Genomic DNA, 12011 nt, shown 5'->3' with positions numbered 1-12011 from the left:
AAGGAAATGCAGAGTCTCTCGTCCTGCCTTTGGATGTACTGCACTGCTGACTGCCTTTTCTGCTCATTTCTGAGCAGGCAGAGGAAGGCAGAGAGGAGGAATAGCTTTATAAGTAACCTTGCTCTGGTCCTGATCCTGCAGTAGAGATTTTGGGGGAGCACTAGAGGAACCTTTGACCATCCACCTCTCAGAAAACCTGTACGAGGGTCTGCTGGCCTTGCTGGGAACCATTTTCTGCACCTGATACAGACAGCACAAGAAATTTCAGAGCATGTCTTGAGAAGACAGTGAAAGTAACCAGTTTTTCTGAGAAAGAAAAGCCCAGAAAAGCAGAGTTTACCCCAGAGTGACCAAATGGAGATATTCAGATGACTCACCTCCCTTTGCACAGCCCCTCAAGCCCCAATCAGCCAACAACAAGGACAAGCTGTCCTCAGCTGCCAGCACTGCTTTCTGCCATCACCATGTTCAGACTAATACTGGGAACAGCACGATTTCTCTTTCCTCCCTCCAAACACTTAAAAGGAAGACCTACTTGCACCCTACGAGATCAAATTAAAGGTTTCGGAGCCTTCAGGGAGAAACACTTTTTTTTTTTCTTCTTCTTTGTTGCTTTTAGCCTTGCCTGACAGTTTAAGTCTTTATTTAAAGGTCCAGGATCAACAAAGAAACTTCTGCGTGGGTTATTTGCACTACAAGGTCCCCTGTGCACCACCACCATGAGACCAAAGGGGTATTTCCACCAGAACAATTCACACATAGATGAATAATTCACAGCAAACAACTCCAGCAGTCAGGCTCTTGGTCCTAACACACACATTTAAGCTCTCCACACCTCAGCAGCACCACCAGCCGCCTCCCGAGGCTTTTGGCACACAGAAGGGTGCTCCTGCCCATCACAAATCTGCAGGATCAGGCTCTCGGCCCCAGCGGGTGCTTCCAACTCACATTAAAACCACTTGCTCCTCCTCTGGCACGGCTTCCACAGAGTCACCCCACGCCACCATGCCGTGAGCATCTGAAACCACAGACTCTGAGGGCTTTTCAGGCCAGTCCCACACTCACCTGCTCGTGGTACTCGATGCCCATGCTCAGCGTGTTGATGAGAATGGCTATCATAATCCCCCGGTTGAAGTACTTGCTCTCCACGATCCTCTTCAGCTTGCTGCCGAAAGCCTTCCACAGGCGGGTCACCTTGTTCCTCTCCTTGGGTTTTTTCTTCTTCTTCCTCCTCCTGCCCCGCTGCTGCTGGAGCTGGTCTCTGTGGTCGCCGTGCCGCAGGTCCTGGGTGAACTCGTAGACGCCATTGCTGTCGGAGTCGCAGCTGTCGGACTCGCTGAATGCGAACTCGGGGTCTTCCAGGAGGCTGGCACAGAAGGGACAGTCCTGCAGCTCGCAGGTCAGCGTGCAGCCCGGCGGGCTGGGCAGAGGGCAGGCCACACTCAGCCCTGACAGCCGGCTGGGCGTCCGCCGCAGACCTGCAAGGGGAGATGGACACCATGAGCCACCTCACGTCCTCAACATGGCGGACAGCCCCGTGTCCCTGCTCGGGTGGCACTGGTCACGTCCTCAAATAAATGTAATACCCTAACACAGCCTTCTAGCCATTCATCTTAGCAAGCAGCAATTACTTTGCATCATTTTTTCCCTTTCCCAAGCCCTCACACCCACCCTCTAGCCCTCTCCATAGACATGGGGCCAAGAGGCCGCCTCTCCACACAGCGTGGCCGCCATTTTGTGCTCTGCTGCTTGGGGAAGACTGACTGGCACACCTCTCTCTTTCAATTATTTTTTATTGTATCTGACCAGGCTAACATCATTAGCGGTGATCTGAGCACTACCAAGCTGTTACACCCTATTTAGATAGCGCTTCCATTTAGTTATTAATGAGAAGGGAGAGGGAGAAATGAACCAAAGGTGGCCACAGACCACGGATCACAGCTTGGAGAGTCACGTAGTCCCTTCAGTCTCCTTCATCCCTCCTTCAGCCTTTAATAAAGCTCAGGTGAATTCTTTGCTTGAGGCCAGGACTGAGTGTTCAGGGTGTTTTAAAATCAAACACATTGCCACATGTTTGGTGGTGTGAGGAGAAATGCTGGCTGCCCTCGCAGAGCCAGGGTATGGAGATGATACGGACAAGCGTAACAAGGATGATTCAGGTGGAAAAGGAGCCAGATTTTATTTCCTTTTATTTAGGAACTAAATTTCTAGTTTTCTCATATTTAGGAGCCAGATAGCAATGGCAGAAAAAACCCAACAGGAATGTAATGCCGTGAGAGTAGGATCCTTCCTACAAAATGTCATTCAAGCATCATTGAAAACTTGCCTTGTTCAGAGAAATAAGGTGAGGGGACAGTTTTCCCCATGACATGCCCCTGTCTGGAGGTTGGATGGGGACACATGGAGAGGTTTTGGGGAGACCAAGCAAAAAGCAGTGGATGCTCCTGGCTGAGGGCCCAGGAGCTTGGAGCTCACCCAGCAGCAATGCTGCTGATTTCAGCCACTCCTGGCTGACACTTGAGGACATCTTTAAAGAGAAGCCAGCACCGAACAAAATAAAGCTTGAAAACTGCATTGTGACAAATCAAAAAATATATTTACTTGCCTGAACGTCCCTCAGATACCACTGGCCTTCAAAACAGCCTTGCAGGAGAGGGCCGATCAAAAATATTTGCCCCCTAACTCAGCACTGGTGCAGTACTGCACATTAGCACGGTGTTCCTGATTGGGACTGGTCTGATGAGAAAAGACTGCAGCGCAGCCGCAGTAGCACTGACAGCAGAGGTAGTGGGCTTGCCAGACGTCTTTTAATGCTCTCAAAGTGTTAAAAATTATATGAAAAATACTGGCGCCGCAGATGTCTTCAAAATACCAGAGTCTCCTTGGCTGCCTGCTAAAATAACCTCCCAGCATTGCAGGGCACGAGAACACGGAGGAACAGGCTGTACTTTATGCTGTTCAATTCCACAACAAAAGAAGGGAAGAGAATACTCTCTCCCGCAATTGCATCTTTCCCAGCAGACACCAACCTTGTTTCCAGCTGGGGCTGTGAGTGCCCTGGCTGCTAATGCCTCCTTAATGCTCTCAATTATCACTCGTGTGCTCTCCTTGCACAAGTCTTGCAGGGAACAGACTCCACTTGTTGACTTGTAAGAGCAGAGAGAGAATTAAGTGAAGTAACTCTTTTTTTGCCCAGAGAGGCTGAGGCCAGGAGGGTTTCACCTTCCCCGCTGAGCACAGGGTAGGGATTTAACACAGCTCCTTTGCTGAGTTCAGGCTGGGATGGAGAAATATGAGTTGGGAGCTGTGCCTGGTAGAGCTACACCTTCAGGATCTACCTTCTGTGGCACCTAAAGATCCTCCTGAAGCCTGGCAGACACATCCATCACCCATCTGTATGAAGAAGTACAGAAATGAATCTAACTCATCTGTGCTGGTGTGGCAGCAGAGGGAAGGAAGGCCTGGAAAGAGCCAGCACCAGGGAGGGGAAGAGCTGGGCACTGCCACATTGTGTGACAGCATCTCCAGATGGACCTGGCCAATTTGCTTCTCCATTTCAGTCCCTGTGTTCCTCAGGGTGGTGGTCACCAGCCGAGACCCGTGGCATCCCCTTCCCCTAGATATGGCCAAAAAACAATTTCAGGAAAGTTGTTTAAAGCATTTTGGCATCCTCTGGGCTGAAATGCCTCTGTTAAAAAAAGGATACTATAACTGCATTATTAATAGCATCTCCATTTAACGGCTGGCTTTCAAAGAGCCACCACAGGCTACATGAAAATCTTCTCAGACACTGAAGTGGCCATGGGATGTTACAGTTGGGACTAGGAAATTGGGCTTCCTTCTCCTGAAAAGAATCCCAGCAACAGATCCCCTTGCACGCATGAAGAACCAAACCTCTCACTTAAGCACCAGCTTCCAAAACCAGCTCTTCTGTTCATCCTTGCTCTCCCAGTCCCAGACTTCTGCAGAGCCTGGGCTTTTATCTCAAGGTAAATACACTTCCTCATAATAACCTTCATTAACTCGCACGGTTAAAGATGAACCAGTGATTCATACAAAGCCCTTGCTTAACAACGGAAGAACGTCGCAACTAACCTTGCTCCCTGCTGCCCTCCTGCTAAGCTCCCACACGTACAGAAACGTCTGCCGAAGGCAATTTCGATAAACAATCCACTTCACCCTTTTGTATGGTCACTTACAAAAATAAAATTAACAAAGACAAGCCACCCAACCTATGTGGCAAGCAACCTTTACTGTGACCCACCCCCAAGGCGGGCTTGGTATTTTTGCAGCACATGCATCACTAGGATAAATATTTGTGTCCATGCACGGGCAGATAAACAGTTTTGGAAAACATGGGCACTGAAAAAAACAGATTACTTGTTTGGTTTAAAGAGATTAAAAAACAGAAGCTAGATCTTTTTGACTTTCTACTGTTTGAGAGCTTAAGACTCTTGTTTTTCAGCCTTCAGATCCAGCCATGAGGACTGGGAACATTTTGCAAAATAGAAACCTAAGTGTTGCATGGAATCACTACTCCAGCAGTGGCTGATTTATATACGAAGGGAGACAAAACCACACCAACTAATGCTGGTGCACTACTGCTGTGGCTGCACTCTGTACAGATAGGTCGAGAGAGGTTCTCCTGCCCCTCTACTCTGCCCTGGTGAGACCGCATCTGGAATATTGTGTCCAGTTCTGGGTCCCTCAGTTCAAGAAGGACAGGGAACTGCTGGAGAGAGTCCAGCGTAGGGCTACAAAGATGATCAAGGGAGTGGAGCATCTCCCTTATGAGGAGCGGCTGAGGGAGCTGGGGCTCTTTAGTTTGCAGAAGAGGAGACTGAGGGGAGACCTCATTCATGGTTATAAATATTTAAAGGGTGAGTGTCACGAGGATGGAGCCAGGCTCTTCTCGGTAACAAACAATGATAGGACAAGGGGTAACGGACACAAACTGGAACACAGGAGGTTCCATTTCAATTGGAGAAGAAACTTCTTCTCAGTGAGGGTGACAGAGCACTGGCCCAGGCTGCCCAGAGAGGTTGTGGAGTCTCCTTCTCTGCAGACATTCAAAACCCACCTGGACGCCTTCCTGTGTAACCTCATCTGGGTGTTCCTGCTCCGGCAGGGGGATTGGACTGGGTGAGCTTTGGAGGTCCCTTCCAATCCCTAACGTTCTGGGATTCTGTGATTCTGTGATAGGGATGGGACAGAGGTCCAAAAGAGTTCCCAAGATGTTCCTCATACATTCAGCTTGAACAGAGCTCCAAGTCTGCAGTAAAACTCAGTAAAAAACCTCAAAACAACCCCTTTGCCCAGTCTTTCTAAGCAAAAAATATCAGCTTGTATATCCTTACCATGCTCTCCTACCAGTTGCTGCAGCTTCCCATAAGAATCCGTGCCCAGATTTACAGGGCTGTTAACCATGGCCACGGGCGAGTTGCCGTTCTTCTTTGCTTTGGGAACTGGAACAGTTCCCAACGCTTTGCTGGTTGGAGAGGGCAGGATGGTGGGATAGTTCATGTTGCCATGGTTGGAGAGTCCAGCAGTCAGTTTAATGCTCGTGGGGGCATTGGAAGACTTACAGTTCACTTGTGGTCCTTCGACGTGACAGTCTGCGTGGTAGATGCTGTGCACAGACTCCGAATCCGGAGGAGGAGCAGGGCTCTGCAAGTTGGGTGATGGAGGAGGAAGCATCAATTGGCTCCCAGGTTTCATGACCTTGAGTTCCAGGTCGCAGATCTCCGGGTTGGAGCGCGGCCCCCGAGGGCTCCCGTTGCTGATGTGATAGTGGTGGTGGTGGTGGTGATGGTGGTGGTGGATGAGGTGGTGGATGGAGGTGATGCGCTTTTTGCCTCGGTGGCTTTGCCCATTGGTGGTGCTGTTGGGGTTGACTTTTTTCCGGCGCTTGCTCTGCCAGTTATTGTACAGCCGTATCGTCCGCCGCTTCACCTTCCTGAAGATGTGGCAGATGTACTTGAGCAGCTCCTCGTAGCAGCTCCCTGGCTCCGAGAAGCTGGCGATTGTGCTGTCGTTGGAGAGGTAGCGGGCCCGCTGCTCCTGCATCAGCTGGTTCTCCCGCTGCTTCGTTTCGGAAAACTGTGTTGCTATCACAACCAGGCACAAGTTAATCATGAAGAAGGAACCAACCTGGAGAAAACACAGGGAAAGGGATTAGCAGGAACTGCTTACAATGCAAGACACGCTCTTCACCACCAAGTGCTCGCTAGACTTGAAGTGCGGCTCTTCGAAAGCCCAAGATTTCCAAACGTGCCAAATCTCAGGGTCTGCTCACCACATGTGATGTCAACGTGCGCCTGAGCTGCTAAATTTGCTCCTAAGCCTCGTCAAATTATTGTGGCAATGGCAAAGCAAGCTGTTATCGATAGCCTTCACCGCTTTCCTCCTCTCAACAGCGATGACATTTGCTACTAAGGCAGGGTGCATGAAACACAACACAATCAGTGAGTACCACAAAACAGATCGCTAGGAAACACCCAGCCAAGCTGCAAGGAAAGATGGCCTCAAGTCCAATTTGTGCTGTACTGAAACTGCCTCTTTCTCTATCACTTGACACCATCATTTTGGGGGTGACAGTCAAGGTCCATGCATCTGTGACCTTGTACTCCTGCATCTCTCTGGCAGAGAGCAATGCATCTGCAGGAGATTCGGTGCTCCTAGAAAGGCCCGATTTATCGTCTGGTTGAACTGATGTGTTCTTGGGTGATACCAGTTTTTCTAAATGAAGCCTCAAGGACAACAATGTGAAGTGACTTAAGGCTACATCCTTCCCTCAGCTGTTGAGTCCACAAACTGGTTTTTCACCACTTGCGTTCATAAAGCAGCCAGAGGAAAATGTCAAATATTCCCAGCAGAGAATCAGTACCCTGAGGCGTGAAAGGGACTGACGTCAACCAAGTGCCACTGTCTACACGGCCAAACCTCCGTGCTGCGCTCAGTGGGAAACGTATGGATTTAATCTGGATCATTGTCTGCTGGATCCTCAGGAGAGGCCGTTGGGAGATTGGTTTGCAGCGCTATTCCCCAGTCTGTAATATCAGCCTGGATAAAGCACCGAGGGTGCCATTCCCAGCTCCGAGTGACTTGGAGATGAGTCACCTTTTGGCTTTTCTGCAAGGATCCATATGTACAGAAGGACTCAAAAGAGTAGAGTGTAAATGTCTACTACGTATGGGCCATTTTTGAGCTGAAGGCTCAAAAATCTCTGCTTCAGAATGCTCTCCGTGACGGGAAAACTCACCCTGCTCTGATCCACGCCTTTCCCACTGGTGGTGGGAGCTGTGGTTTGACTTCCCAAGGCTTGACTTCTTCAAACCCCCATGGATGAGGATGGGGTTATATATAAGGAATATCCAGCCACAAAAGCACTTTGAAGTGCCCTTGTCCCGTGTCCTGCATGACATCTACATGGCTCTTTTCCCTCTGCTCTCCTCCTGACTTAAATGTTTAACTTTTCCACAGGCATAGACCATTGGAGAAGGCTGTGCCCACTGTAAAAACAGAACCTTGCTAAGAGGTAATGGCAGCTTCTGAAGGCAACCTCCAGCACCTCCACAGTGAGTAATATTTTGGTTTTAAGAACTACAGCACCGTAAGACCTCAGATGATTACTGTTATTTAAAGGACTCAGGTGATATTCAATAGTTTGGGGGCCCTTCATTGAAACGAGGAGTCCTCTGGCACATTGAGGAAGCTAAAGCTACAGCCTCTCCAATTTTGGTTCCAATTAGCAGTTGCTTGGCCAAGACACAACAGTCAGGGTGCATCAAGGTGGTAAGACCAAGGCTGGGAGAATAAGATGGAGGGAAGACCAGATGGCTTGGCAAGCTGTGACCACGCATCATATATGACACTAAAAAGGACCATTGTAGCCAATAATCTGTCCTCACAGCACTAATCCCTATCTGCATCATTACACTTTATGGCAGGAGGAAGATGTCCCACTCTGAATCCTGGCTGGCTCTGCTCTGTGAAAAGCCCAAGGAACAACTTTACCCCACAAGGACACAGAAGAGGAGCATCTCACGGTTCATACTTACTATTATAAGCAATATAAAATATATAAAATTGTAAAAAGAATGTGCATCCATCACATAATACATGATGTCAACCCATCCTTCCAGGGTTATAACCTACAGGAAGACAGAGAAAGAAAGTGTAAGAACAAAAGTCAACCAAAAGGTCAGTAATCATCCATGTTCTGACAGTGCCTGGTACTCATCACCCCACAGCATCTTGCAGGATCCATCCAGACCCTCCAGTTGGCTTAAGACAGCAGCAATGTGTGACCAAGGGAGCGGTCTGGGACGATTAAAACGATAAAACATGACAATAAAACAGCTGAAGCACTGGTTCTGGGCCAGCCTCTTCGTGCAGAGATCTGGGCTTTTACCTTAGGCTCCTGGTTTTGTAACGTTACCCATAAAATTCCCACGTTTTAAAGTCAATTTTGTTTCTGTAAACCCAATTTCTATACGATGCCTACTGGCTCACCACTACAACTGCATCACCAATATCATAGTGGGAAAGCGTCTGAATGTCAGAGAGTTACTTTAATTAAATGCTGAATTGATTTCATACTCGTTTTCTCAATCTTCCTTCCACTAAAAAAGAAGCTGAGGATTTAATTAACACCACACAGGCTGTGTGCAGAGCAAAGCAAATTCTGCCATGTAATTTGCACTTCTTATTTAGCTAAAACACACCAAACTTCTAGTGCTATCTTGCTACTAGAGCTGAAATTCCAACACAATTTCCAACAAAATCAAAGCCTCTGCCTGGATTTACTTGCACTGACATACCCCATTCGCTATGTTTAATGGGAGCACTGGTGGTCCCAGTATAAACCCAAAATTGCTGCCTGTCTCTCATTTCAGTGGCATCATTCTGGATTTACACCATGTTTGCAGTGAAGGAACTGTGAATTCGCTTGCTGTGAACAAGAAAAGGACCAAGCCTCACTGCTGTAGAGGACTTTCTGTACAGAAAAGCTCATTCATAAGGCACTCGCTGTTGAGGCTGTGAATTAAACAAGGTCCTTGTCACACCCAGAGCATCAGGGCAAAACACTTGCAGGGAAGACAGACATGAATCCTTGCCACTTTTCTCCTGGTATTTTACTCAATTAGCTGCAAGAAGCTCCTAGATATGGATCTTTGGTATACGACCACATCTGCAACAGGGAGAGGTTGCTGTACACACAACCATCAGCACTCAGAGACCCTCAGAGCACCTTGCACCAGCTCATGGGTGCTGGAAGAGAAACTCTACTTGCTCTTGGTTCCTCTCACCCTCCAGTAAAACGTGGAGATGTCTCAGCAGCAAGTTTTCAGACGCACTTCCCACGCTGACGCACACGTCACTTTAGCTGGGTGAGCAGCAGCCAGCGAATACAGCTCCACGCTAAAGCCAATAAACGTGATCCGCCAAAGAGCAGGTAAAAATTGCCTCTGCAGCTGTTTCACTAGGGCAGCAGTGCCAAAAACTTGGAGCAATCGGTTCTGACGACACCTTGGCAGCATTTGCACAAACTGCACCCACCTCATTACATGCATTAGATGTTCTTTCAGATCACATCATTGCTGCTGGTTAGTGAGGTGCAGATAGCAGCAACGCTACGCTTCCAGTGGCATGGGTTTAACAAAACCACCAAGAACACTTTTGGTCACCAGGAACCCCAGAGATCAACCTGTGGTAGAAAGTTTTCAGCAACAGACACATTTTTGGGGTGGATGCAGGTGCTGTCGCTCACCCCAGAGTTGAGAAGGGGTTAAGCAGCCTGCAATAATCAGTGTGTTCAGTGGTGTGAAAGGGACAGGCAATCAAACTCAAACTGCCCTTTCCTGCCTTGCCTTTAACGCCCTTGAAACATTTATAGGGAGCAAAGTTCTCTTCCTCCTGCTGCATCCCTTGCCTGCGTGGGTTGTGCACTCTCGCACTCGATGCTTGTGTAGATTCATGGAGAAACCAGAGGGAATGAGTTGGGAGGCGACACAAGGCTAAACCAAATCACTGCCAGCCACCCAAGAAACAGCCTCCCTTGTGCTCTTCAAAGTCCTCTCTCTCCCTTCCTTCCCTTCTCCTTGGATGGGCATTTTGGAGTCAGGCTGCTCCATCCATTTACACCCGGGGATGAAAAACGAGCCCAGGGACTCCAAATATATTGGATACACCTCTTCACTGAATTTGCATTTGGCTGGTAACCCTCAAATCAAATGTATTCAAATGATTAAACATAGGGCCCAATCTACAAAAGGAGGTACCCAGGCGCTGCTGTTGGGCTTCTGCAGGCGCTGGGAAACAACAGCTGAGACAAGAGCGAGGGCCAACCAACATTTGGAGAGGTATTTTTCTTGTGTGCTAGACAGCACTTTCAGCAAGAATCAATCATCACACCGCCTTTCTCCTCCAGAGGGCTGAAAATGCTCATCCGGCTCTCAGAATATTTCAGATAGAATTAGAATTTGCAATATTTACTACTCACTTGTAAACCAAAGGGATACAGGAGGGATAAAAACAGGCCGCTGGGCTTTTGTTTCTCCCGTGTGGCATCTTTGTGGATTCATTCTTGGCCACACTACGCAGCGCAAACGCAGCAGTACCTTGGGGAAGGATTCCTGAGCTGCCGGGGATTAGCGAGCACCAGCAATCCTGTAAGACAGCGTGCTCACAGACATCTGTCTGCTTCTTTCTAATCAAATAGCTCTGGAGAAACGCAGGACAACACACATGCAGAGCCACCTGTCCGGACTGAAGCAGTGTCCATGATTTTTGCAGCCTGATTCTTGCCATGCTGTGGGTTTCTTCCACGCTGTCCTTTGAAGTGCTCCGAATGACTTTGCCAGTACATTTTTACCTCCTCCAAAATCTCATTGCACACCCTCAGGTTGGTGCAAGGGGGAACCAGCCCATGCGAATTTGCTAACAGCTGGTCTGTACACCATGAACTAAACTCTAACTATTTTTGAACCCAAGTCAAAGGCATCCGTACTGATGCAAGGTTCCCTGCTGCAATGCCCAGTTTGGTCCTGCACACTTATTCTCAGAGCAGAGGGAAAGGTAGCAGCTCTCACTGTCCTCCCAAGAACATGGATATATTTTCTCAGCATGGCTGTGCCTGCTGTTCCTCCCTCGGGGCACCCTGAGTGCAATATCACCTACTTCGCTAAGCAGAAATGACTTCCTCCTCTCTTCAGTTTCCAATCTGATTAATCCACTTGACTGCAGCTCCAGCTTTTGGCCCTCCAAGCCCTTTATAGATGTCTTCCAAGGACCTGAAGCACCTTTCTTGTGCTTTCCAATCTCACCAATCCATTCTCAGTAATTAAATTCTGTTCAAGCCATGGCTGCTCACAGACAGACACATTAAACAGCGTCGCCAAATGTACCAGTTCAAAGCTTCCAATAAATGCAACATACAATTATTTATCAACAGAGATAAGACGGCGAGGAACACGTTTCCTAATTCTGCTCTGATGAAAAAGATGTGCAGGGTACGTGACACGCGGGAAAGAGCTGAGAGATCCAATTAAGATGATTGGCGCGGTCGTCCTGGAGGGCGCTGCCAACCGTAATCACACGCGGCAGAGCCGCTGGGAAAGGAGATGCTGCCCCTTTAGCTTGGGGAAATGGTTTTTGCCTTCGAAGGACTGAGATCCTCTGTGATGCTCTGTCCGACCATCCTTGCCCACTCATTGAGTCCTTTACCCCTTACACAGCATGGGCAGGGATGGGATAAATCATTTGTCTGTCATTAATATCTATGAGGCCTGAGTCTGGTGTCTGATCCTCTCCCATCGCTGCAAGAATTTATTGGGAAGCTCTCAGATGAACATAAAGACAGAGTTTTGACTTCATCGATCTTTGGCTTGGCCACCATTCATGCACTCCCTGATCACGATATTAATATGAGCAGGATGAGAGTGGACAAACAGATCTTCTCTTAATGCCTTCCGTGATTCTTATCACAGAATCACAGAACCACAGACCGT

The 12011-nt window shown here is 48.4% G+C and overlaps 1 protein-coding gene across 1 annotated transcript; it reads right to left on the bottom strand.

The window, feature by feature from the left end:
* Positions 1-1065: 1065 nt before the first annotated feature.
* LOC104543984 (voltage-dependent T-type calcium channel subunit alpha-1H-like) lies at positions 1066-8153 on the bottom strand (the record flags this gene model as incomplete). Its single annotated transcript, XM_010188718.1, has 3 exons — positions 1066-1478; positions 5358-6150; positions 8061-8153. Coding segments are annotated over 3 exons (1299 nt in total), but the record flags the coding sequence as incomplete, so codon positions are not given.
* Positions 8154-12011: the final 3858 nt, after the last annotated feature.

The sequence above is a fragment of the Mesitornis unicolor genome, unplaced genomic scaffold (assembly GCF_000695765.1).
Source record: "Mesitornis unicolor isolate BGI_N332 unplaced genomic scaffold, ASM69576v1 scaffold12707, whole genome shotgun sequence".
Classification (NCBI taxonomy): Eukaryota; Metazoa; Chordata; class Aves; order Mesitornithiformes; family Mesitornithidae; genus Mesitornis; species Mesitornis unicolor.
The sequence above is the reverse complement of the archived record's forward strand: the minus strand, read 5'-3'. Positions and strand labels throughout refer to the sequence as shown.